Below are 27418 nucleotides of genomic sequence, written 5' to 3' on the forward strand. Positions count from 1 at the left end.
GCGAAGCTGCAGTTAGTTTTTTTTCTCGAAACAGATAAAAATGAAATAACGGAAAATATCTACGCATGCGCAGTGCAGTCGTAATCTCAGTGGCGCCATTGTTTCACTTGGGTTTGTAGTTTAGATTTTGCAGTCCAAACGTGGAGTCCAATACAGAAGGCTACGGAAAAACTACAACTCCCAGCGGGCGTCAGAACAATCTTTTCGAGTGTAGCAGGGGGAGTGGTCACAGCTGGAAGGATAATAAGATGCGCATGAATTTACTACAGTATCTGAAACAACGATAAGAGGAAAATAAATGGACGTTTTCGTTGCTCACATCAAGCGTTTGCGCGAGTTTTTTTCCCCGGTGTTTGTTTTATTTAAGTTGGCCTTTCCTCGACGAATTTTAGCAAGTTAAAGTTGGGACGCCGCTTTCCGTAGTTGATGGAGATTCAAAGTTTGTTCGGTCCACTCGCATTGGAAAGAAATGCGTCCTTCGCTGACTGTGAAGGTAAAGGATCACTTTTAAAACATCTAAGGAGACGTTTGTCTTTGGAACGGCAAAAAGTTGTACCGAAGCGAAACGTCCGCTTGACGTACATATTCAAGCTTGTGTAACTTGTTAAGTTGTTATTGTGTGCGCTCCGGTTGTGTTCTGCCAGTACATGAATAGAAGTTTATACCTTTTCAAACCTTAATTCCAGATGTTGACTACTTAAATTATCTTACATATTGGTAATATGTGTTTCTTAAGCCTTCGTTTGCGATGCTATTGTTTTCATGCATGCTAAATGTCAGGAAGCTGTTAGTTATTAATTTATCACACTTGAGATTCGGGACAGCATACTGTATTTAATTGGAGTGGCCTTTCTCTGTGGAGAGCAATGGCTTTATGTGTAGATAATTTGATCTAAATATTGATTGTGTATTTATGAAAAGAGGTAAGTAATAATGTCGTAGGACAGTGTTTTTTCAACTTTTTACTCCAAATACCACCTAAAAAAATACTTCCCTCTTCAAGTAAAATAGACCATTATTAAAGCACAGTAATGTAGTGGGCGCAAGTGTCCAAAAACAAGGCAGAGGTTTTATTCCTAAAAAGTTTGTTTAATGTTACAGGTAAAAACAGTTATGCTGCACTCAAATATCGGATTTAAAATGATAATATAAATAATAATAATAAAGTATTCTATTAAAATGTGTTGCGGACACAAAAGTTTAACAGGAGTTGTACCCAAATAATGTTTTGGAAAAAAAAATTAAATGCAAATGCATTGTACTTAAAAGATAAATTCAACTTAACTCATTAATTCATTCATCTCCCAAATTGCTTCTTCTCATGAGGGTCACGGTTGGGCTGGAGCCTATGCCAGCAGCCTTTGGCGGGTTACACCCTGCCAGCCAAGTGCAGACAATTTAACTCTCCCTAACAAATGTACTTCTCTGCATTTAAAAAGCTTAAGCAACTCGAACACTTATGTACAATTTGAATATTTCATTCTGCGATTCTTCTGCATACTGCCAAAGATGGCTCGGCACTTTTAGACTCACTGTTCTGGGGTTAAGCACTGTACTTTATAAGGTTTGTGGGTTGTGGGGTTATTTTTGATTTATATTTAAAATGCGCAATCTGGAGTCTCACATTCCAAAAACCTGTATGGTAGGTTAATTGAACACTGTAAGGATAAGCGGTTCAGAAAATGGATGGTATGATTGATTGATGGACGAATGTGCAAAATGAGTCAAGCTAAAAAACAGGCAGAGGCCTCAAATGTTTGTTTTTTAATTTAGTAAGTGTAGATCCTTGCTTTGTGTAAATTACAAACATGTCTGTGTTTGTTTTTGGTGACAGGCTTCCTGTGGTCAGAGTGGATCAGTGACTTCAGTAAAGGCAAGGAGCACCATCTCAAGATATGACATTTGCTACAGTGATATTCTAGAGACTTATTTCAAGTTGTTTTGCCATATTGTGAAGGAGTGTATGAGCTCAGGTGAGACCAGCGGCTTTCCCCCTGATTTGATCTGAGGTGACACAGCGATAAAAAAAAAAAAAAAACAACACAATGCTGACTCAGTAAAACTTATGAGTACCAAAAGTCTTCCCCGCCATAAATCCTGTCACTGAACCCTCTGGTATTCAGCATTACACGTCGCCATTGGAAAAAAAGCCAATGTCTGCCTCCTCTCCCCCATCCTTACCTCGAGCCTTTCAACATTCTCTCCATCCGCACCACCCGACCTTGCCGCCCATTTTGTCGCCATCTTCGGCCGGACCGCTCTACTCGCGGCTGTCCAATGGAAACCACAGCGTCCCCAGCCCCACCAACTCCCGTAGCTCTTTCCATGGGGTGTCTTTCCTGCTGCAAATTGGGTTGACCAGAGAGACAGTGAACCTGGAGGGCAATGACCTCTCCCTGTCGGCTGTCAAGGATCTAGTTTGCTCTATAGTGGACCAGAAGGTAAGATCCTCAACCCCCCAAAAAAAAAATCTCTTCACAAACACATTCATACCCACTACAATTTAAGCAGCTATTCTGAAGGCAGTTGTGGAGCAACATGCTGCATCAGCACGCGTGTTGTCAACCAACCATATTCATCTATCGAGGTGTTCCAAAACAAACATCTGGGCCGCCTGCTCTGAAACTGACACAGCAGAAGCGCACACACACAATAGAAGCGGTGGACAGTTTGTGAGTGACGTTGCATTTGAGTGCGTCGGTTCTCAAAAGTTTCACAATCATGCTTAATTGCTCCTCTGCGGTTTTACCATTGCCAAAGATGAACTCAGCCTTGAAAGTGCAACGTTAGACTTCATTCCTGACTGTAGTAATTGTACCTATTTGTCTATTTTTGTATACTACTTATGTTAGATTGATCGCTTCATAGGCACTTGTTTCGCCAGCCTAATAATGCTGTGTTAAGTGTAAATTTAACATAGCCTTATATTAACACAGATGTTTTTATCAGTGAAAAATATTATTTTACTTGGATTAGATATTTTTGTTCATGAGAACCTTTAATTAATGAAAATAATTGCATTGTCTTAGGATAAGAATCTGTTCTTGAGTTGATAAAATCCGAACCAGATTTTTTTTTGGTAACATTTGAACTGTCAGACATTATCATGTAAGCATAAAATTCTTAATTTTCCTTCGGGGTGACACAGCGGTTACCAAAGCTGAGAGGGTGACTTGTTACTAGAAGTGGACTTCTTTGAGACTGGGAAGCGCATATCTTCGCGTAAATATTAAACACAGTTGACTGTGCCACGTACATTCCGTTCTTTTATTATTGATGTCATTTTATTGTTGCTTCAGCTATAGCACAGTCACTTAGCTGACTTGACAGAATGTGGGTACAACTTTGTATGCAAGTTTCTCATGTCTTACCCTTTTTGGCTGGCATCATGAAAACACAAACGCCAAAGAAAAAAAAAGATATTTTTTGTCAAATTATTCCTTTTGATGATCACTAAGCGGATGTCTTGCAGAGGTTTTTATGTAACCATAAAAAAAAACCTCCTTTGAGGCACATTTCTCCAGAAGATTTTGTACTGCTTAAGGGACATTCCACTCACTGTAGTACAGAACAAAATGATTTTTGGAAATGTTATAAAAGAAAGTTAAAATTCCCGAAAAAAAAAAAAGTGACGCGTGCTTATTTTCCACGAATAGGGCTGTTTGCCAATTGTTATTGCGCAATATTTTTCATTCTTACTTGACATTTGACTTCAGTTGCTGAACAGTGTGTGTCTGTGTTGTCTTATTTTGTGGTGCATTATATTTTATATAATACCTGCATTCAAAGTTCTCCCTTGAAAATTATTTAATTAACTCTGCTTAGCATTGCGTCATTATCCTGAAAAGCAGCATGTATGTATTCCCATAAGGAGTATTTTTCAGTGTTGGGCATTTTTACAATTGTAAAATATTATTTCACTTACAAAAATGATACGACTGTGTGGTGGTTTTGAACTAAAAGCAGTTAATTATCTTAACCCAATCACACCACAAAGAAATCTTTGTGCACTTTTTAACTGGCACTTAATTTGAATTCGAATGCACATTTCAAATATCCCTTCGTGTTAAACTGCCTGCTTATTTTCCAGCTTCGGTAAATGTTTGTTGGGTTAATGCTCTGCCGATCCTGTTTAAATAATGAAATGGAAGTGCATCCCACACATTGTATTTTTTTTCGTCGCTCGTGTGTAATTATGATTACAGTACACCATTTGTAACTGCAATTATCGTTGCGTGTAGAAAGGGGGGGGGTGATTAAACAGTGCACTTCAATCAGCTGCCTTGGCCTCAATATTTGGGAAGGTCACTCTTATATTATGATGATTGATCAAAGTGAGGAAAGGTAAATGTGCAGCAAACTTGAGAATTATGGAGACGAGATTATGGCTAATTTTATTATGTCTGTTTTAGATGACTGTTAATATTTTGCTCTTGACAGCAGGTTGGATTCATTGTTCGTTATGTAACTACTGATTTGTTTGTACATATGGTACGTTGAATTTGTAATGTAGCGGCATTGTTGCAAAAGTAGGGAACAGGAAAAATGTGGATTCAAAGTTAGAACAACATCTCTGTGGAAATCAGTATAAATCATCATATACGGTGATGGAAATAAAAGGCTGCGTGTTTTATTGTTTGTCTTAATCATAGGTCGCTTGTACAACACAGATTCATGGAGAATCTTCATTCTTTTCGGGTTGGTGTTTCGGGACAATACTTTATAGGAATAGCTTAGGAAAGACCCTTTTCTCTTTCAGCATAATTTTGAAAGTCAATAAATGATTAATTGGGTGAGTTTGAAACAGAAGACCTTGAGCCAGCAGCACACACCTACAGGGATAAACTTGAACAGAAGTCAGGCCCTCCAAAATCTTGTAGAACATTTTGTTTTCACATCAACACCCAGGCCTTAACTAACCTTGTGCATAATTTGCTGAAGCCTGCTGGAATGAGAGGCGAAATGACAACTCAAACAGTCAGTTGAGAACAAAATGGTTGAATGAGAATATTCTCTGGCTTGTAAAAAATATTTCCAGAAGAGTAGAAGCTGACAGTCCAACCCCAAAGTTTCCTTTTTTTTTAATAAAACGGCCACGTGTCCCAATACTTTTGTCCACATACAGTGTATGAATGTGCACTACAATTATACGTATATCAGTATACAATGAACTCTGACTTTACTGCTGAGCATGCTGTAAATCATTTGACATTATAATTTTGTAGACATCATTGCAGCGGAACATGTCCAGAACATTCAACCACGTTGTTGTGCGTTTCTTCTATTAAACCTTGTTAAATACAGTCCACAGCAGCAGCTGCTTCATAAAACCAACCATATGGCTTTGATATCTGTGGAAATTATGACTGTAGGCGCTTTGTACTCCACTCCAACCTTGCCTCACTATTTGCAAGAAATGCACAGCAATTGTGAACCTTTTTTTTCTTGTCAGTATGCCGAACTTTGCCAACACTTTTCACCTGTGGATCGCTGACCATAGCTTAGGCCATGACAAGATCTCACTCGTCAGCAGAACCTCCTGTGTCTGTCAGCAGATGTAATGTGGTAATATTACCCTCTCATCCACCCCTCTCCCTCTGTGCTGCAGTTTCCTCTGCTGAGAAAAAAAAAAGTTCTGCTCACCAAAGTGGTTCAACACTCATTCGTGCAACAAATTTGTGTCGTTCTGCCACTTGTGTTGCAGTGAATGTGTCCATTCAAATGCTGTGTCAGAAGTGGTGAACACTCAGAAAAGCATTTACTCGAACATACAGTACAGAGAACCCTTGCGGTTAATCGTTCATGCTCGTTCTGACGCTGATTTTTACGCTTTTTGGTTTTGATGGGTTTTTGCAGTTGAACACAAGTCTGAATTTAGAGTTGGTACCACGTTAAGCCTGAAATTGTTGGCAGAGAAATACCTCTCACAAGCCATGGATACAAGCCTTCATGCTGTAGCAGATACCCAGGATGTGGTTTGCTTTTTGTGCAGTGTCTCAATGCTCCCACATTTTTTGTATACAACATATCATGGCTTCAAGGTTGACTTTCCTACCTTTGTTGAACTCTCATGGTTTGAGGTAATGCAAGCTGTAAATTGTAAGGATTATGCCGTGTACTCATTCATACTCTCGACTTGGCAAAAATCCCCTGAGCTGATTTTTTGGGGGTTGATTTTCTCCTGATGTTGTTAAGAGATTCAACGATTGAACTGTAGAAAATATTCAATGCATTTACTAGTATGTCAACTGTTGTCCACGGTCACCCGATCCTAATTAGTTCAATCACATTTTCATGCTCTCGGGGGTTACAACATCAATCTTTTTTATCTTTTTAATTACATCGCTAAAATTTATTTCCAAAGGTCCACTTTTTACTTAACAGTAAATCTATCCTCATTTCACATGGCCAAACATGACATTATTTTTATCCATGATTATTTATTTCTTATGCTTTGACTTGCAAATTTAAACCTTAGATACAAACACTCTATGGTGGCATTAAAGTTAACTTCACAATAGTCACAATTGGGTAAATACTCAACAATTCTTCAAAAAAGAGGCTTCAAGCTGTTTTATTGCAACCCAAAAATAAAGATTAAACAGAGAATTACACCACAACACCACAACGATATTGTAGCCTTTCAGTGTGCTAGCTTGATGCTATAATGACTTACGTACTATATAATGACTGAAACTAGTGCCTACTAATAAGCTGTGACAAAAATTGAGGTGTTATGAATCCCACTTGAGTTCTACATGCCGCTCTGCACTATATATGGCTGCTGCATTCAGGCAGGATTCATAATAAAGCCTCAGAAAAAGTATAACAGTATGCCGGTGTTATCCATGTCGCCAAGAAGGAAAGCCTTCAATTGATTGACAGTTAAATCCTGTTTAAGTATTTAGTAACGGTCTGTTTTTACATTTTTTGGGTGCGGGTGGTGCTAGAATAGAGTATGAATGGCATTTCCATTCATTTCGGTGGGAATTGATGATTTAAGATACAAGTGTTTTGAGTTAGGAGCAAGGTCACGGACTAAATAAAACTCATCCCTCAAGGCACCATTGTATTTCCACATCGGGGCAGCTTTGTTTCACATGTCAAGCCCATCTCTTCTGTCTAGTTTTTGGGCTCAATGAATGGTGCGTGATAAACATCTATCGCCTATGCTTGTCGAGCCTTTCCTGTCTAGTGTCGCCCAAGTCCTCGTGTGTAGCCATCAAGGGAGTGGTTGTTGGACAAAAGTTCATGACTTTCTGAGAGTGACATTCTGTTTACCAGTTGCTTTCTTAGACGGGCATAAAGTATTTCCATTCACCCTGGAAATTTAAGGTGTCTTGATTTGTAAAAGAGGTTACAGAGCTGCTAGGTTAAATAAAACCGTGACAGGGTGCTGATCCACGTCTGATTTTTTTTTTGTATTTAGAATAAAATTTCCCATAGGAAATAACAGTTACTAAAAAGTAAATTCTATGGTATATGATAAATGTTTGAATCCACTTTGGTCATTTTATTGCTTGTCCCCATAAACCATTGCATGAATTATAGTCACAAATTCTGAAAAGAACTGTAATCTGCATTTTATTGAGATGGAAACTGTTTGCCTGAGTCCATAATAGTTTTTACACTACACTACATCAAAGACCCCTGAAATAAGATGGCTAGAATGGCATGACTTTTTGTTGCCATCGGAAAAGGATTGTAATGGCACTAGGAAAGCACGTTTTAAGAAGAACAAATTGAACCATTGCTTTGAATTGCTCTTCTATAACAGATACTTTAATTTAAATTTTCCTCGGCCACAGGTTTCCCCACCAGTTTTGTCAGTCCTGTGGGTTTTCGTCTTTGGTCAAGGCCTGACTAGCTGTCTCTGTAATTAGCGAGACAAAAGGCTTTCAGGCAGAAGAAGGCTGTATTCATAAACTTAGAGCGAAATAGCAGAATATTATTAGGATTCTTTGGTTTGCTCCTCATCTTTCGGAAATATTACTTGCCTTATGCAAGTTAGCTTCAGGAAATGTTCCGTTTCAAAATTAATTGCGATAATGTTGCAGCGGGCTCCTGCACATTTGCTTTTATTACAATTTCATCACTTAGATAATTTGTTCTTTGACTAAACAAGTGGAAAATAATCATAAAAAAAATGAATAATAATATTCCAAAAATAAATTGAAATTCCAGTGGGGCATTTCTTGGGAACTTATTCACATTGACCAAAACTAACAGAAAGACTAAATAAATCAACACCTTTAACACCCCCTTTCGACACGGGGCTTTATGTGTGCTATACATGGTGCCAGACATTTCCTGGATAGCACATTCAGCACCCTCACAAGTAAAAACAAGTCACTCTTGAGTCAATATGAGCAGTGTTGCTATTGGTTTTGAATACACATAGCTATGGTGTCAGCCCTTATCCAACGGAGATGACTTTTCGTGAGTGTTCCTTACACTGAGGTATTTCAAAGCCATGGAGTTGCCTGACTTGATATCACAATTGGGACTGCTGAAGAAACAAAAGTTTTCCATCTGTTACTCAGAGGCTTTCTTGCACAAGGAATCTATCAATTTCCCCGGTCTTGGAGTAATTTGTGGAAAAGGGAGAGAGGGGGGGAAAAAAAGGGAAAAAACATCTCTGAAGTTAAGTGAGCTAAGTAATTTCTACCATCTGCAGTGCACATTTCTGCTGCCTCATTCTCCTTTAAATGTAAAGTGGCATGGCAGAACAGAAGGCTCAGCCACAAGAGTCGGAATGACAGAGCGGAGAAGGGTGGTCCTCTCCAAGGGCACTGGGCAGGGAAGGCTGGGACAGACCCATTGGCAGGCACAGAACTTAGCCATTCATTCGGTGCCAAACCGTCTCCAGAGGGCCGCTACCAAGTGTGGCTTTGCTTTGGAATGCCCTTCACCAAGCCAGTGATGTGAGATTATCCCACATCAATCCAATCTCTTTTTAATACTGGCTGAATGGGTTGAATCGGTTGGCAATAGTCAGATGAGCCATTTATTAATGAAGAGACTTTGACCTTGTGAAGCCAATCACCTCTAGTAACTCGGTATTATGCACTGAGGCACTCCACCAACCTTGAATAATAAATTTATGATTGAATATTGTGTTGATGGCAAGAGCATAGCTCACATTCATTATACTCAACCTGACTTTTTGCTCCTTGGCTTGAACTAGCTGGCAACCTGAAGTAAAATGGTCATACACTGAATTTTGGCAAATATATGTTTTGGTTCTTATATTGTTTGTAGCTTTAGCATTCTGAATCCACCAATGGCAGAAACATTGCCTTGTTCCGGATTTGTTTAGAAAATTTGCAATAAATAACACACAAGCGTCACATTCGGAATGTAAGTGGAAAACCAACGACCCAACTGCATGTTAGTTTTGACACTTTGAGTTTAAATTTAAAAGGAACATGCCGCATTTACAGTACTGACAAGTTGATTTCTATTGTAAAATGATTGTCTTTTATCAACATCACATCCACTCAAATTGAGCTGTACTTTATCAAATTGTTCCATTTAAAATGTATCATCCTCGTAATGAATTGTCTTTTATTGGAAAGATGCAAAGGCCTACTAAATGTATATGTCAGGTTGACAGTTTTGATCCATGCGGCAGCAGCAGGTCATAGAATGTCTTATTCTATGTTGTTTTCACAGTACTGTTTGCCTTTCCTGTCTTTCAGTGAAGTGCATGATCTGTCAAACTGATAGGAAGGTGGCAGCGGAAGTGCAATTAATGTTGAAACAACAAAAAATACAAGAAAAAAAAAAAACCTTGTGTGTTCTGGAGCAGTGCTCCCCAACCACCCGACCGTGGACTGGTACACTTGGCACCGGGCATCTTAAGCGATGTCATTGGCACTGCTATTTATAACAAATTATTCAGCCATAATTGCATTACAGTTCACAAAGAAACAAAAGTCACAGCCAGGTTTGTAAATTAGTTTGCAATTTTGCAAACCAAAATATCTCAATAGTATGAGTCAGTTTGTCACTGGGTCGCTTTCTCCTCTTCTACTTGTCATTGGTTAGTTCCTCTGGAAGCCACTCCCTGTTTCCATAGTCTCACTGCTCCTGCTCTCCAATCTGCTGTGGTCAGCGAGGCAGCACAGTCTGTACAGCCCATGTTCACATAGCTTCTCCCTCCAGTGCACTTGCTATTATTCTTCCCCCGTCTGTTTAAACATTTGCAGATATTGCCTTTCTGGCTCTGGTTTTTGAGAAAGGTGACAGCTCAAGTCTCGGAATTTAGCCACCATTAATCTCGTCTTAAAAAAAAAAAAAGCGATGCAAAGTGGAAGGGGTTTTAAAAATTACAACCTAGCTCTATGTATGGTATCTAATCCCTCCCTCACTTTCTGCAAACACAGAATTTGCGATAGTATATTGCTGCATCTTAATCTCACAACCTGATTATTTGAGCGGGAGATATAGTACGTGCTGCAATATATTTCTCAGGCACTAGTGGCGGATCGCAGCAAAGCAATAACTCATCAGTGGTGTGCGAGGGCCGAGCCAAGCAAGTCTTAGATCACTCTGCTCTCTTCCTGAGAAGCTTTAGATCCTGTGACTCAGGCTTCCTCTTCTCTGCCTGCTCTCTGGACACTGTTAGCACACGCAATACTTATGTAGACATGCACGCACAATTACAGAAAAAGCAAGCTGAGTTTCTACCACTGAACATAAAAAGAATGCTGAAGCTGCAATTTCGGATTGTAACAACTCACTCACGTTTGTCAATGTTTAAGCAACTCCGCACATCTTCCAACATATAGTCTGATATGCTGAAAATCCAGATGGCTCTCATTGTGGATACAAAGGCAACTAACCAAACAGTGATCTCACCACCAATAACTCCGCTCTGCTTCATTGCTTTGGCACTTACTATAAACGATTACTACAGAAGAGTATTGTTTCACTCGATTCCAATATTCAAAGGCCATGTGCAATAATTGCGGGGTTATCTTTGGCCAGCCTTAAAGCAACATTATGTGAAATCAGAAGGAGTTTGGTCACAAACCCATCATTGTGGCGGGGTGAAATACAGAGACCTTCATTTTTTGAAAGCACTCGATAAATTAGACTTATTTATTATTATCATTGGCAGTAAAGTTAGAATCCCTATGCTCTTTGAAACAGGTCTTTTGCTGGTTGACTGATCACCAGCTGGGTTAGGCTTCATCTTACCAGCAACGTTTAGCAGGATGAGCATTAAGCGATGATGAATACCGTAGAAAAATATTTCTTCATTCTACCATGACACAGCATTAACTAGCTAAACCTCTGAATGAACCTTGACACATTCTCTGCATTACATTCTCTGGAATGTAAGCCAGCCCACAAAAGTGAAAAAGTCACCGCTCGTCTCTGGCTGCCCTCCCAAACATTAGGATTCTTCTCTGCTGCAGGCACGGCAAATGTGGAGTTGCTTTCCTGGCCCACTGTCACATGTGAGCATGTATTGAGGAGCGACAGGATGAGTTATTCCTTTTTTTCAATTGAACAAGACTCCTTCTTGTGCATGAACGATTAAGTCAAGCATACATACAGTACACAGCTTATTAGTAGCACTTTCTCCCTCCAGATGTAGTGTGTTTTCTTTGGCGCAGGCCAAGAAAATGCTTCTTTCCATACACCGGCTGGAGAGGAGAAGCATGGAGCTTCTTAACCAATCCTTGGTTGTAATTAGATGATGTCCAATATTTTCAAACTCTTGGCAAAACAATTACAGCAATTTGCTAAATGAACCGAGACATGGACAGATGGTGTAGCCCAAACCTTTTCTGTCTGACATTGTGTAAACATTTCACATCTTGCAAATTGAATTAATAATCTGCCTTTAGGTTATAAAAAGTCTGGACATTGTCAGAGTCAGTTCTGGACTATGTTAAGAGTAGCTTACATAAATGTAGCATACAAAGGTAAGTTGTTTGTGTTAGATTTTTTTTTTTTTTTTGCCTCTAGGAAATACTCAAGTAATTTGCTCATTCTCAGGCTTCTTTTTTCTACTAGTTTTTGGAGAATTACATAGCTTTAGCGTAGTTCACGTGTTCACTATTAACTGGCAAAGTAATGTTTTGCTAGCTGTTGTTATTAGCTGAATACACTTTTTGTGGCTCCTGTTGCTCACTTTATAATGTTATATGTAAGATAGCATTAAAAAGATGAAGTATGATTATGAAGAACTTTATTAGTAACTTTCTTAATATTACCTAAGAACTTTAAAAATTCAGAGTGATGCTTTCACATCTGTCCGAGCGACCGGGGATGAGCAAACTGAGTATTTTCAAAATTGTGTCTTTTTCCCATATAAAACAGCTTTTCCCGATTTAAAAAACACACATCACAGATTACTGTTATTTTGCAACAATTTTTTTAGTAGTTACAGTATTTTCTGTAAATTAAAGCACTATAAGTGCTGCTGTGATATGACATACTGTAGTTCAACTCTTCTCTCAGGCATTCTACAGAGAAAAACATCAATAGCTTGTGATGGAGAATTTCCCGGGTAGTGTGATCAGTCTGTGTTATTTTTACAAAAGGGACATTATCAGTCAAAGGAAGCATTTGTCTTTCTCTGGTAATAGCACCTTGTATCACACAGATCTTGTGACATTCTTAATCTCTGCACCTCAAGCGAAATCAATGAAGCAGTGTCTTTTAGTTCTTGACTGTGGTTTAAAATTTTATTCACTTCATTTAATTGTTTGTAATTGGTTTCATTTATCACCACTATATTATATTATTATGATATTGCTAAACTGTCAATAGAGTCATAGCTGAGCAGCACAACAATATTGTGTAAGTTTGGCTCTGGTGGTGGAGGAGCATTCTACAAAACTATAACTTTGCTGGATTTTTTTTCCCCAATTTTGTTTGTCCTGTTGACGTGTCTTAAAAAAATTAGAATTTTGTAATGTCAAATTTTGAACAAGTTAAAAATGTCATGGTAACAAGTAAAACAGTGACCATTAAAACTATTTAGGAATTGCAGGCCAACGTCTGCAACTTTGCTTGTTTTGAGCAATTAAGTTTGCTTATGTTTTGTGCGTGCCCAAACCTATAGTAGGAGAGAGAGAGAGAGAGAGAGAGAGAGAGAGCGAGAGCGAGAGAGAGAGAGAGAGAAAGAGAGAGAGAGAGAGATACACAAACATACAAGTATACTTTTTGTTGTCAATAAATGTGTGTTCACTGCCTAAAGCTCAAGCTTCAATGGTACCACAAAATGTTCTGCCTTTTATGGTTGATGCATTTCAGTTTCAACACAACTGTGTAAACTGAAAAACCTTGACAAATTGACACCTCATATGGTGTCTATGAAAACTGAACATGATTATCTTTGATCCTCCTCTTGTTTTGGAAATCATTAAAAGTGCGGTTAGTGGGTATACTGTATGTTCCATTCTGTCTTGGCGTTGTTGGTAACTCATAAGTGTCTTGAAGTAATTCATTTTTGACTTCTGTTGAAATAAGACCATATTTCACATTTCACGGCACTCACCAGCTCCTGTTTTCTTCGACTTTCCTAACACTGTCTCTCTTTGCTCATAACAGGATTTAGCATATCAATGGTAGATTAGCACATTTAACAAAAGCTTACTACTTGCAAAGCTCCTTTCCACTCGTCTTTCCATGCTGACTTTGTGGACCTCACACGCAGATTCGACGCTCCGGGGTCTTTGGTGTGCGTGTGTGGTCGCTACCGCTCAGTTCAATTGATTTTCGTTTGAGGACGACAAAAGACATGCTCGGGCCACTACGGGCGCTAAAGATGGATGTTATGCCATGTGTTGGTGATGCTAATTAAGCAGGCGGCGGGGGGCATGATGATTTTTCACAGGCATATGGTCTTATTAAATGTAGGAAGGAAGCAGCATGTGATCCGAGTATGCATTCAGGTACGCAGTGTTGGAATGTGTCCGAAAAACTTGCCAATCTATTGTTCTTGCACCCCTGACTTCCACTTGGTTTAATGAGGTATGGAACAAAAGAATTATCCTCTGCCCTCTCACCCTGCAGATGCTCCTGGTGTGGAATGAGACCTGTTTTTTGTGGAAACTTTTGCACTGAATGCCAAGAGGTGCTGACTACAGCTGGCAGCTGCACTGACAATTGTGTCCGTGAGTGTGTACGGGTTTGAGAGCTGGCATGTCGGCTGAGTGAAAACCTTTCTGTGACACAGCAGTCACCACAGGAAGGATGCCCCCAACCCCTTTCTGTTCACCGCCTTTGGTTTGGAAGGTTGAAGGTAAACAGTACTGTCAAAGGGTAACGAGGGAGGGCCTTCAAGGTAGTGGATTGCCGAAGTCTCTTTTCCGAAGGGAGATTGTGTGTGTGAATGTGGTAGTCAGTTTAAATTCAGAATTTCGGTTCAGTTCTTCAATTTTTGTGACGCGATTCTGTAATAGTCTTTTTTTATTTTATTTGTTGGCAGCTATGAGTCTGCAGGTGTCTTAACACGCCGTATTGGTCGAGTCAGTGCCAGCCTTGGTGCTCTTTGGTGACATTTGCATTGTCACAAGTGACCCATTGTGTGCTACCCCGGTTCACAGGGAAACAGCTGTTAGATCCTCCAGTGACGCCGTGCTTGGCATGCAAGCACCATCACAGTACATTTACTCCTGAATAGCATTGATGCAGGACAATTCCAAACGTGCATCTGGTTTTGATCTGCTACCACATCCTCCCCTCCATCCTTGAAACATGATTCTTTTACAGTCTTTGAAAATATAGGAGATAGAGCCAATGTATGTTCGTTCATATGATTCGCTGCTGTGATCAACTCGTGGTTGTTAAAGACACTGAGCCTCTGGGCAGGAAGTGACTCATTTGCCTGCTGCTGTACTTCCTGAAGTGTGATTCTCCACCACTTGCTTCAGGATATTTACATCCTTCTCCTCTTTCTTGCCGACTGCTTCACCCAAAAGCTTTTATTGCTCCTCAGTCACACTAGTGCCAACTGAGTTTGTCTAGACAAACAGGACCAAACAAGTCAGAATGGAGCTTTATCCCCGTGTACTTTTCAAAGCTCCCTGTCTGTTTTTTTGTTTTAGATCTAAACAGAGCACCGATGATGTAACTGTATGTTTTCTGTCTTGTACATTACTTCTGTCACTAAGACTTGACAGGTATTTCCAACTGATCGGTCTTTTTCCCCTCAGTTCCCAGAGTGCGGCTTCTTTGGCATGTACGACAAGATCTTGCTATTCCGCCACGACCTAAATGATGAAAACATCCTGCAGAGGCTGACCTCTACTGAGGACATCCACGAGGGAGACCTAATTGAGGTGGTTCTCTCCGGTATGTATGCTGTCTTGTAGCTTACAACTTTCTGAAAAATACACCAAAATGGCAAAAACACAAAGAAACCGCTATTTGAGATCTTAAGGCTGCTGCACTCAAAGTGACGTGTTTTTTCTTCAACACTTGAACTGGTCATCATTCAATTTCAAGGCACAAACGATTCAGAATCAGTATCTTACATTTCATATAAAATCCAAAAAGATACTGAAGAAACAAAGGTGGTCTAATATTTTTTTTCATAGCTGGAGTTACTAAAACATTCTGATCCAAATAAGATTGGTTGTACATCTTTTGATCGTCACTAATATTTTTTTTCACAACTGTTGTTACTAAAACATTCTGATCCAAACAAGATTGGTTTTAAATCTTTTGATCGTCACTGAATGACTACTCGTGAATCACCTGACACTCCTTCCAACTTTTTGACTTGTGGTGAAATTTGCTCGGTGGTTCCATGACATGATTCACCTTTGTGTCAGTTGTCCAGGTGTTTTTTCGTGCTACTCCCACCTATGAATGACTCAACTTCCTGTGCAATGCCGACATCACAACGACTTACAACGGTTCTTCTCAAATGTGTTTGATTCAGGAAGCACCTGACACCACCTGTTCTGAATCTTAGCCTCGCTTCTGCAGAGCGCAGAGTATTGTTTGCGGGGGTTTAGGCGGGGTACGATTGTATAGATTCAAGATCTGAGGATACTTCAGGCATCGGGGCTGAGGAATGTAGACTGGAGAACTTCCTCCTTTTTGTTCCTCACTGTCTGTGTTTGTCTTGGGTGCTCTTTGTGTCACCCTTTGTTGTTCTCTGCACACCCTACTTTCTCTTGTTTCAACCTTGTAACTTCCATCTGCAGGTGCTTTTCGTTTCTCACATGTTCAACGATAGAACAATGAGTTTTACATGACAGCAAATTCATGTTTTCAGCTATGTCCTTTGGTCAACTCTGAATCTTTCCCGCCCAGTCATTTGTTTCATCATCATTGGTCAGTTTCGCTTAACCAACCCCGTGGTTGTATCCTGTGGGTTTGGGAGAAAAAGGCAAAAAAAAAAAATCTCGCTTGCTGTAAGAAAAAAGCAGAAGTGGCTTTTTCTTGGCTCAGTGTTCAAAAGACGAGGACTTGTTTTTCCAGTGATTGTAGTAGGCCCGTGGTGTGTAAACATGCTCTCATATGCAGGCTGGCCCCGGTCACATCGGACAACCGCAAAGGCCATGTGGGCACATGAGGTTTGCGGTTCAGCCTGACCGATTGTCCCTTTGTTCTGTTTTTCACTCCCATCTTTCACAAGTTTACCTCCATCGGCAGAGCCAAATTTGTCTTGTACAACACTTGTTGTAAATGTTAGTGGGGAATATGACATTTGGTCGGAAAGTTGGATGTTTTTTCTTTGTTTTAAACTTGTGCCTTCTGAATGGAAACTGTGGTGCCTTGAAGCAAACAGATGGAGTCTCTGATTCAAAAACAAGTTCTCGAGTACATAAAGTTGTTGTTTCAGATCAATTATCTTGACAGTCAAATGCTTTTCTTCTGTCTCCTCGTTCACCTGAAGATAAAACTGCAAACACAAACCACCAATGATTGTACTTTTTTAAACGGAGAAGCTTGGAGTCGTCACAAATGCATTTTACTGCATAAGTATAAATGTAACGGTACATCTAAATTCTCTGACGACTAGCTTATCAAAGGATCAAGAAAATGCGATGTATTTGCTCACATGTCACTTTTTTTTTTTAACCTAGAAGTATAGAGATTGGGGTCTGGAAAAAGTATGAAATTTCGAAATCGTAACTATCTCATGCAGCACGGTTTGACTGATTCACACCCATGACCGGTCATCAACGTGATGCAGGGTTATTTTTTGAATTTTTTTTTTTTTATTCAAAAATGATGTCTGGAGTTGAAAAAGAGACAGAATAAGGACTCCGAATGACAGGAAGAACCATTCCATTTGTGTGAGCACAAATTATGACATACTCATGACACAAGCTGAAACTAGATTTTGGATGTACATTCTGGAGTTGTTTGGCAGCTGTCATAATCTTACACATCTTTTCATTTTTAGTGAGTCATATTCATATGACTAACCAACTCTTACTGCCAACAATGAGCTCAGTGTTTATTTGACACAAAACCACAGAGTAAGAAAATAGAGAAACAGGAAGAGGGACACATCCACATCTCCTCTGTATTATAAATAACAACAATGGACTGATAACACATGATTATGGGAAATATCTCTGGGCTCTGTTGTCCTCTTTTTTATTGAAATAAGTTTTGCAACTGCACAGATATGATGCCCTCTACTGTAACAGTGCAGACATAGCAGCCATATTTCCAAATTGTTTCTCTGTGTTAACATCTTTAACGCTCTGATTTCCTGTCAGCGGCGTTGATATTGAAACTGTGCCACAATGAAAGTGATTAATAGTTTTCCCTTTTCCCTTCTTCTATATCATGTTACATCTTCAGAACATCCCTCTTTTTTACCGGCCAAGTTTTCTGGATGGATTTGATTTTCGAGTTTGGTTACATCATTTTACTGTTGTTTCTAGCCCAAGCCACAGTTGAAGACTTCCAGATTCGACCTCATGCCCTCTATGTCCACTCCTACAAATCCCCCACCTTCTGTGATTACTGCGGGGAGATGTTATGGGGTCTTGTTCGGCAGGGGCTCAAATGTGAAGGTTAGACACACACACGCACACATCAATTTTAATTGCGGGTGGGCCACACAAACATGGTTCGGTTTTTATATCTAAGTGTTTACTTTTTTTCATGCATTAGACTCAGATACAAAGTTTACTGTATTGATGTGATCAACATTTGACAAACTTGCCTGTTGACATACATCTTATTTTTATGCAATTTTATCCACACATTTGATTTGTTTTCAAACCAACTCATCAGTGGAGCCATGTTTTAAATCCCTGCCACCTAATTGGTTGTGTGTCACACTGTAACACCTCTAAGGTGCTTTTGTTTATGCATCAGGATGCGGGCTAAACTACCACAAGCGCTGCGCCTTTAAGATTCCAAATAATTGTACCGGTGTGAGGAAGAGGAGACTGTCCAATGTCTCGCTGCCAGGACCGTCCCTCTCAGTTCCCCGACCGGTACCTGCAGAGAATGCAGCGGTTGTCTCGGATGAGGTGAGATCCCTTTAGAAGCTGCATGGCATAAGCTTTTTTTTAAATCGACTATTTAAGATTAAATTCCAGAAGAATAAAACAATGATTCATTTCTGCTCTTCTTTGCCATACTCTTCCAACTCACTAAATGTTCCATGTGTCCCCCTTGCCCATGTATACACTGCAGCAGCAGCTGCAGCAGCAGCAGAGGTCCCATCAAGAAGCAGGGAAGCGAATTCTGTCCTGGAGCGGCCGGCCTATCTGGATGGAAAAGATGGTGCTTGGTCGGGTTAAGGTGCCTCACACTTTTGCCATTCACACCTACACTCGACCCACTATCTGCCAGTACTGCAAGCGTCTGCTCAAGGGACTCTTTCGTCAGGGAATGCAGTGTAAAGGTAAGTCAGATCAAAATATATTTTACACTTCATGGTTATCTCTGCCGTTTGACACTTTGTGTGGGTTTTTTTTTATGCCTTCTTTAGATTGCAGATTTAACTGCCATAAGCGGTGTGCTTCAAAGGTACCAAGAGACTGTTTGGGTGAGGTGGATTTCAATGGAGGTAAGATCAACATCACATCCATTGAGGTATTTCAATGTGATATCTCAAATCCGTGCACCTTGATATGCAGAGCCTTCTAGCCCTGGCCCGGAGTCGGACACCACTCTGGATACGATGGAGGTGGACAGCGGTGAATTGGAAGGCAGCAGAGGGATGGATGACTCTGAGGAACTTTCCACTCCAGAGGAGAGGATGTTCGACATGGATTCTCCCTTCTTGGACCGAGAGAAAGATGAAGAGCCCATTAAGACTATTAGGTATGGTGGTATTATTATGATCAAATATTATTTTCATGAGATTTTTTAAATGTCTTGACCCAAAAACTAGGTCAGTTAGCAAATTGTGCTTGACTAATTGATAAAATGTACCTATAGAAGTTATTATTTGTATTATGATTAGCTGTAAATGAAAGTAAAATGTTATTTGCTTGTATTTAGTCCCTCCACAAGCACCAACATCCCACTGATGCGGGTGGTCCAATCCATCAAACACACCAAGAGGCGGAGTTCCACTGTGGTGAAGGAGGGCTGGATGGTTCATTATACCAGCAGAGACAACTTGGTAAGACCGACAACCAAAAACCATTTGACCCTGTCTTGCCTGGATAGCTTGCATGATGGGTTTTTATCTAGTTCTGCATGTAGCAGCACTGAAAGTATTTTCTCTCAAGAAATAGCCTCACGTATGCTTGTTGAGTGACATTGTTGTGAGATTCCCTTTTTCCTTGTGTGGTCACTTGGGTTTTGCTCTCTTTTGGACAGAGGAAGAGACATTACTGGCGGCTGGATAGCAAAAGTCTAAGTCTTTTTCAGAACGACACAGGAGCCAAGTTCTATAAAGTAAGCAACAACTACAGTATCATTGTTTTGATTCATATTAAACCAAATACATTGCTTAACATGTACACAAGGCTTACGAATTGTTTCGGATGGCACCATCCATGTTAAGAACTCTAACTTATATATTGTTCATTATATTTTTTTGCTTTAAATTCCTGTTATAGCATACGTTCATAGTTTTCAGCTTGACTGCATTGTGCAATCTTGATTGCTCAGGAGCCATTTTCATACCATCATTTGCCTATTTATTGCCCCCCTTTTGGGAGTTATGTAAACATCACCAAACAAAGTGGGGAGCTGTATGACTTTATTAATATTACTGCTAATACGGATTATAAGGACTTTTAAAGTAAAAGATGTGACCTTTAATAATAGAGTCATCCTTTCATTAAAATGATGTCAATTTTGTGACTACAAAGATGTCAAATGGTCCTGATCATTGAAGCTTTCAATCAAGCTTCATTTTGTTTTTAAGCGGAAAAGCAATTGCGGTGCACTTCCTGCGCCTCACTTGGTCATTACAGCACCACAAGAGCTTAATAACACGGTAATTACCCACTGAGGACTCAGTGAAGGGAGCTACAAGATAAACACTTCCACATGTGTTGATTTTTTGTCTGTCGGGTGTCTGGCTTGTTTTTTATTTGATTGTTCATGTCATACTGTATATTTTAAGATGACTACTTGTGGTGTGGTGAGAGGTTTGATGCAGTGGGATGGTGCGTAGCAAGTTTCTCGTGTGTCATCGTGGAACAGGTGTTTTTAAATGAAGATGTAGTTTAAATCCTTTGTGTCTCACTTGCTGTCTCTTGCTGTCCAGGTCATACCAACAAAACACACCATTCAGTACACCTGTACAATCAAATTTGGTTTCTTAGCTTATACAAAATAGTTCTGCCTTTACAATAATAACAGTAGTAAATAACTATATTTCTAATTACGTAAGTTTAACTGTCAGATGTATTATTGTATCCCACCAGAGGAAATGATTGTATTAATTTATTCTGCCTATCACTATTGGTGCTGTCTTTGGTAGATGAACAAATAAGCATTATTGTTTGTAAATAAACGATAATCTTTAATATACAGTAATCCCTCGTTTATCGCGGATAATTGGTTTCAAAAACTACCCGCGATAAGTGAAATCCGCGAAGTACGGTCACCAACAAGAAGTACTGGGCAGGCTAACGAGCTAGCGGAAAGATGCTAATTCACGATTGTGCTAACACGCAAAAACGGACTTCTAAAGGAATGTAAATGAACATTTGGAGCAATACTACATTGTCCTAAAGGTTAGACACATGTTTCCTCAATTTAGAAGTTTTATTTTGACTTTAAAATGTTTTTTTATTTGGAAAAAATATCCGCGATGCAGTGAAGCAGCGATAAACGAAACGCGAAGTAGCGAGGGATCACTGTACCAGCTTTTTGATATTTACAACATATAGACTATGGTTATATATGTACATATTTGGAAGAAAAAAAAATTTTTTTAATATGAAACCATTTACAACAACAAATGCATCCACAAAAATAAAGCTTTACGTATATGACATTCTTGTTGATGTCAATTATAGGTGAGTTTAGTGATAGGAATACTTTTGGGTACAGGATCTCATTAAATTGTGGTGACTATACATTACACATGCCTTTTCAGAGGTACATAGAGAGGTTGTCCAGATACTGGTGTTGCATATCCTGAGTGTAATCCTGTAATTTTACTCAAATCCTATATGGCTGTTGCTCATCAGTATGTGGCCACTGTCCTTCTCTCTCTTTGCTTTATACTTCCAATTTGATTAGTGGCGGTCGCGTGGTGGCTCACTTGCAAAGCATGGCTACCATTTTCCCCATTTGGAAGCCATAACAACCCCTGGTTTGAAGATGAGACCCCTGTACTTGTGGGTTTCTCTTTTATGGGGTAAGGGGGCTTCTCTGTGTCTTTGCTAGATTGACTCCTGTCACAGTCAAACCCACAAACACACCCACCCACCCACTAACGGTAGTTGCAGCGTCTTTCGTCTCGGTGGCTAGTGGTAGCGCCAGTGGCTCGTGCTCAGATGGGGCCTCTGGCAAGCCCTGCCTTGTAATCAGGGAAACAGAGCGCTTAAACCCACCGCAGGGCCCGTTCACGTGACCCGGCCCCGCTAACCGCAGGCACTTCATCTGATACTCTGTGGTGAGCCACGCGGAAGGGGACAGCGTGTGCCTCTGCAAGTGCAGATTGGTTAAACCTCTAGGTTTTTTTGCATTTGACCCTCCCTAGTCCTCACTTTGATTTAACAGCGAATATAGAGAGGATGGGGGGACTTTTAAAGTTGACTCCGACTGTTGTGTGCTCATAAGAGAGAGAGAGGGTGAGGAGAAGTTAGAATTGGGAGTACGTTATCAACACAGACGAATACCGGACAGCTAATGAGACGCAGTGGAGTGTGTGAGTTGACATCCTTTATTTCATATTGTTTCTAAGTGGAAATCTCTGTTTGTGTTCCTCGTTGCTTGAGCAATTTGATCTTTGTCTTTTCTATTTGAGAAGCCAGCACCAAAGAACTGCCTTTTTGTACAATTTCATGTGACTGTCATTGTGTACGGTTTTTAATTTGTCTTATTTATATTTGCCTTTCCGCATTTGAAAGAATGATTTCAAGTATGTTACATACCGTTTTTGCCTTTTCGCATTTGAAAGAATGATTTCAAGTATAAATTACATACTGTACATATTATATTAGTTGCCAGAGCTTCTGCTGTCTCTCTTGTAGGAAATCCCCCTGTCTGAGATTCTCCAGGTAGAGCAGTGCAGAGACTACAATAATCTGGCCCAGGGAAGCAACCCACACTGCTTTGAGATTATCACAGACACCATGGTCTACTATGTCGGGGAAAACAATGGCAATCACTACCACAGCCTCGTTCTGGCCGCCTCGGGAGTTGGCATGGAGGTGGCACAAGGCTGGGAGAAGGCCATCAGACAGGCTCTGATGCCAGTCACACCTCAACCTAGTGTGGCAAGTGCTGCTGGTCCGGGCAAAGATCATAGTAAGTTGAAGGCAGCATTGTTGTTTTCAAAATCAGAAGAGACTTCCCTATATGTCTCTTTCACATCTTACCAATTAGAAGGACCTTTCATTTAGTATAAATTGAAACCATTGTATCATTGCGGTACATCATTCCAAATCCAACACTTTCCTCCAGGATTACATCACCAACCTCTGAAATTATCACCCCATAATGTTCTCTTGCTTTCCCTACGTTGTCAGCACCAGTGTTTCCAAAATCCTCTCTTATGAAACGGTGCATACTTGCAGCCTTCAGTCACACATTAGGAAGCCAGTTTATTGCATAATAGATCGCTTCATCGTGATAATCTGTGATTTACGCAGCTGAGATAAGATTGAAGAAGCTATGTGTGCAATGTAGCTCTGCTTGGCATTACTTAAGGATCCAGTGACCACTGCATCAATTTATCAATGTGTTTTCCTTCCCCAGGAGAGCTGTCCATAAGCATCTCTGTGTCCAACTGCCAAATTCAAGAGAATGTGGTGAGCTTTTTTTTTTTAAATTTAGTACAGTACTGACTGTGTTGCATTCCAGCATGCTATTAGATGTTTAGCAAAAACCTGAGGGACTTAAATCTAGCTTTCACTTGGGGATTTAGGAGGGTTTCGAGTCTGATCATGCCGGAGATGGTGGATTTAGTTGATATCCATTTGCAAACAAATAGTTGAAGTGTGCTAATTGTTTTGTTTTTCAACAGGATATTGCCTCAGTGTACCAAATATTCTCAGATGAAGTGCTGGGATCAGGACAGTTTGGCATTGTGTATGGAGGTAGGTCTGGCGCCTGATTTCCAGAAAATGAGCATTTGAGAATGTTTTATTCATTTTTATATGTCTATTACGGGGGTGTATTTTAGGTAAACACAGAAAGAGCGGAAGAGATGTGGCCATAAAGGTTATTGACAAGATGAGATTTCCTACCAAGCAAGAAAGCCAGCTGAGGAATGAGGTGGCCATTTTACAGGTGACCAGCATACTGTATTCTTGACTCTTCATCAGTCTTATGATGATAATAATGAAAATACTAATAATAATATACAAATAATGATAGCTGGAGGCTCGGTGGAACACTGTTTAGCAAGTCCGCTTCACAGTTCGGAGGGTGTGGGTTCGATTCCACCTCCGGGCCTCCCTGTGTGGAGTTTGCATGATCTCCCCGTGCCCGCGTGGGTTTTCTCCAGGCCCGCCGGTTTCCTCTCACATCCCAAAAAACATGCGTGGTAGGCTGATTGAGCACTCCAAATTGCCCGTAGGTGTGAGTGCGAGTGCGGATGGTCGTTCGTAACTGTGTGCCCTGTGATTGGCTGGCAACCGGTACAGGGTCTCCACCGCCTACTGCCCGATGACTGCTGGGATAGGCTCCAGCACGCGGTACAGACAATGGATGGATGGATAATAATAATGTGTCTGTGTCTGCTCTGTCTTCAGAATCTGCACCATCCTGGCATTGTCAACCTGGAATGCATGTTTGAGACACCAGAGCGGGTGTTTGTGGTGATGGAGAAGCTTCATGGCGACATGCTGGAAATGATCCTCTCTAGTGAGAAGAGCAAACTGCCTGAACGAATCACCAAGTTTCTAGTTACACAGGTTTGTGTGGCTTTATGCTGTCATGTCTTCAAGAGTCCAGTTTTCATTGGATGTCTCAAAACCAAATGGCAGGAGCCTCAATTGACGGTTATATCGCATGAATACAGTTTTTCTTTTTCTTAAGTGGTTCAGCAAATACTCACTTGCCTTGTGGTGTTTATTGTCTGTCATGATCTCTCTGTCTCTGTATGCTCCCTGATGGTTTGTGTTATCCCACTGTACACAAGCATCTACTCAAAGTCCAGGCCTGTTGATTCTTGTGGTGACCTGATTGTGGGGAAATTGTTTATGGGAATTGTCGGCGTGGCATCAGGGCCTCCTCCCTTTGGATTACTGGCTGCTGCATGTGGTGGCTTTGCGGCCTGATTAGATGAACAGCGGGCTCCTGAGCCTCAATGAACCTTGGATCCCAGACAGAAGCAGCCTCATTAACAACAGTCCCATTAGCTGTGGCAGGTCTGGCTCTGATGTGGTCAGGAGAATGTTTGTCATAGCCAGTCAGCTTGGAGGAGGCTGGCGTGCTGTGGTTTTGGTAGCAGGCCACATACAGTCATGCATGAGGAGCCAGCTTGCAAATAGAGACGTGATGATGAAATGAGATATTGTGAGGTATTGGTCAAGACTAAAGTATTCTCTGACATTGTTTTGTCAATAGTTTTCCATAATAGAAATCATATGATACCACAAGGTAATCTGTCATCTAGGTTTTGAGGCTGAGTCAATCCTCCCTCACCGACCCATCCTTTGTTTCTTTGCCATAGATTTTGGTGGCCTTGCGACATCTGCACTTCAAAAACATCGTTCACTGTGACTTGAAGCCTGAGAATGTACTATTGGCATCTGCAGAACCCTTTCCTCAGGTAAACGACAAAGGGTTTGTGCAAACGGGATTGTGCAAAGGCCAACTTCTCTTCCGTCTTGCAGGTGAAGCTGTGTGACTTTGGATTTGCCCGCATCATTGGCGAGAAATCTTTCCGGCGATCGGTGGTGGGCACTCCGGCTTATCTGGCTCCTGAAGTCCTGCGGAGTAAAGGCTACAATCGCTCGTTAGACATGTGGTCTGTGGGAGTTATCGTGTACGTTAGTTTGAGCGGGACATTCCCTTTCAATGAGGATGAGGACATCAATGACCAGATTAAGAATGCTGACTTCATGTACCCGCCTACGCCCTGGAAGGACATCTCAGCAGAAGGTAATGGGAAATCCCGCCAGCATTGTGGCTGAGTCATTCTCAGACACGTATTTTCACCGCCTACGTGTCTGAACTTAGCTGATATGTTTCGTTATTTCAAATCATTCTTTGTCACAGCCACAGATCTGATCAATAATCTCCTCCAAGTGAAGATGAGGAAGAGATATAGTGTGGACAAATGTCTCAGCCATCCTTGGTTGCAGGTGACTTCAATATTCAGATCAATATGACTTGAAAGATTTTTTTTCCATATTTGGACTTGGCTTTTCTGACTCATATTTTTCCCCATCTCAGGACTATCAGACATGGTTGGACCTCAGGGACTTTGAGACGCGACGAGGCGAACGCTACATCACCCACGAGAGTGACGACGCACGCTGGGAGGAGTACGCGGACGAGCACAGCCTTGTTTACCCCAAACACTTCATCATGGCGCCCAATTTGGATGACATGGACGAGGATCCCTAGTGGCACACCAGGGGCTTAATTCAGGAAGATCACTGGGGACTTTTTACGTGGAACTATGGGAGCTGTGAGCCCCTCCAAACTGTTTGCTGTGGAAACAGACAAAGACTCGCAATACGTGGGGAAACGCCAAGTTTGTAGCATGCCTGCACTGCTACAAGTTGTAAACTGAGGATGTGCGTGCGCCACTGAAAAACAGAAACTGAGGAGAAACGAGACTTCTCCTTTTTTTGCATCATAGCAACACATTCCATGGATGTAAGGAGAATTGTACCAAGATAAACTTGATGGTTTTGTTGTTTTATTCAGTTGTGGTTCCTTTTCAGTAATAATATGGCTCTGGTGTGTTTGTGTGTGTGTGTGCGTGCGTGCGTGTGTGTGTGAGAAGAGGTTGATAGAAAGAGACAGAGAGTTTATCCCAGGAGTAAAGGGCACTTTTCACAAGGGATTTGGGGCCTGAGAATTTATCAAACAATCTGCAAGTTCTCATTTCCAAACGGTTTGTGAGTTTGTCCTTCGGCATGAAACTGGAACAATCACATTACGGTATGTGTTTTGTATGTTGTTTTAATGTATTTAGTAATTGTGTTAGTGTTTTGCACTATATTGTTTTGAACATTCCCATGGAACAAAAAGCTCCATTTGCTGCTACAGAGGGCACGTCTGGTCTCGATGCACAGTGTTCAATAGTGATAATCGGTGAAAAGTAGCTGGAGCTCAGTTGTGGCCGATGTGTGTCTGTAAGTTCTCAATGTGAGTGTTACCTGTTCTATCGCCAAACAAAAAATCGATCGTGGAGTACTTTTAAACCAATAAACGTAATCAGTCAGTACGTTCAATCGATTCAATTTTTGCATTCAGTGTTCGTCTGAAACCAGCAATTGTATTCTTATATACTATTTTAAATGGAACTTTATAAGCATCCCTTTGTGGAATGTGATTTTTTTTTTTAATGCTCCGTGTTAATTGAAGCATTCCAGAAAGCAGAGGTGCCGCATAGAACAAAACTGTCCATTCCATGTGCAAACAAATTGTATGTATGATGCCTGAATTATTTTTTTTAGCACAGTATCGAAAGCTTCCCATATGCCAGTTTAGTGTCCAGCGGGTTTGTCGTTAATTCTGCTGTTGTGATTTGGGAGTTCATTCCAATTTTCCTTCACTCTTTCTCTTGTCTTTGTTGCCGCTGGATTGGCAGGTGTTTTGTACATTTCTATGCATACCATTGGAAAATAAAAGGCCCCAGCATAAACAGCTCTAA

At 40.6% G+C, this 27418-nt stretch overlaps 1 protein-coding gene across 3 annotated transcripts; it reads left to right on the top strand.

The window, feature by feature from the left end:
* The first annotated feature begins 212 nt into the window (after positions 1-212).
* prkd3 (protein kinase D3) lies at positions 213-27418 on the top strand. 3 transcript variants are annotated; one of them, XM_088400981.1, is made up of 19 exons: positions 213-493; positions 1835-2441; positions 15180-15318; positions 17877-18008; positions 18316-18473; positions 18640-18850; positions 18938-19015; positions 19086-19272; positions 19453-19576; positions 19777-19854; positions 22614-22890; positions 23341-23393; positions 23609-23681; positions 23768-23874; positions 24339-24500; positions 25262-25360; positions 25425-25692; positions 25810-25895; positions 25987-27418. In XM_088400981.1, exons 2-19 carry the CDS (start codon positions 2154-2156, stop codon positions 26158-26160), a joined length of 2694 nt encoding a protein of 897 aa, XP_088257107.1. In that variant the 5' UTR covers positions 213-493; positions 1835-2153; the 3' UTR covers positions 26161-27418. The 3 variants fall into 3 exon arrangements, with proteins under 3 accessions (XP_088257107.1, XP_088257108.1, XP_088257109.1); XM_088400982.1 differs by having other exon boundaries at positions 18643-18850; XM_088400983.1 differs by having other exon boundaries at positions 18646-18850.

The sequence above is a fragment of the Syngnathus floridae genome, chromosome 16 (assembly GCF_059516105.1).
Source record: "Syngnathus floridae isolate MCC-2025c chromosome 16, RoL_Sflo_1.0, whole genome shotgun sequence".
In the NCBI taxonomy this organism is placed as follows: Eukaryota; Metazoa; Chordata; class Actinopteri; order Syngnathiformes; family Syngnathidae; genus Syngnathus; species Syngnathus floridae.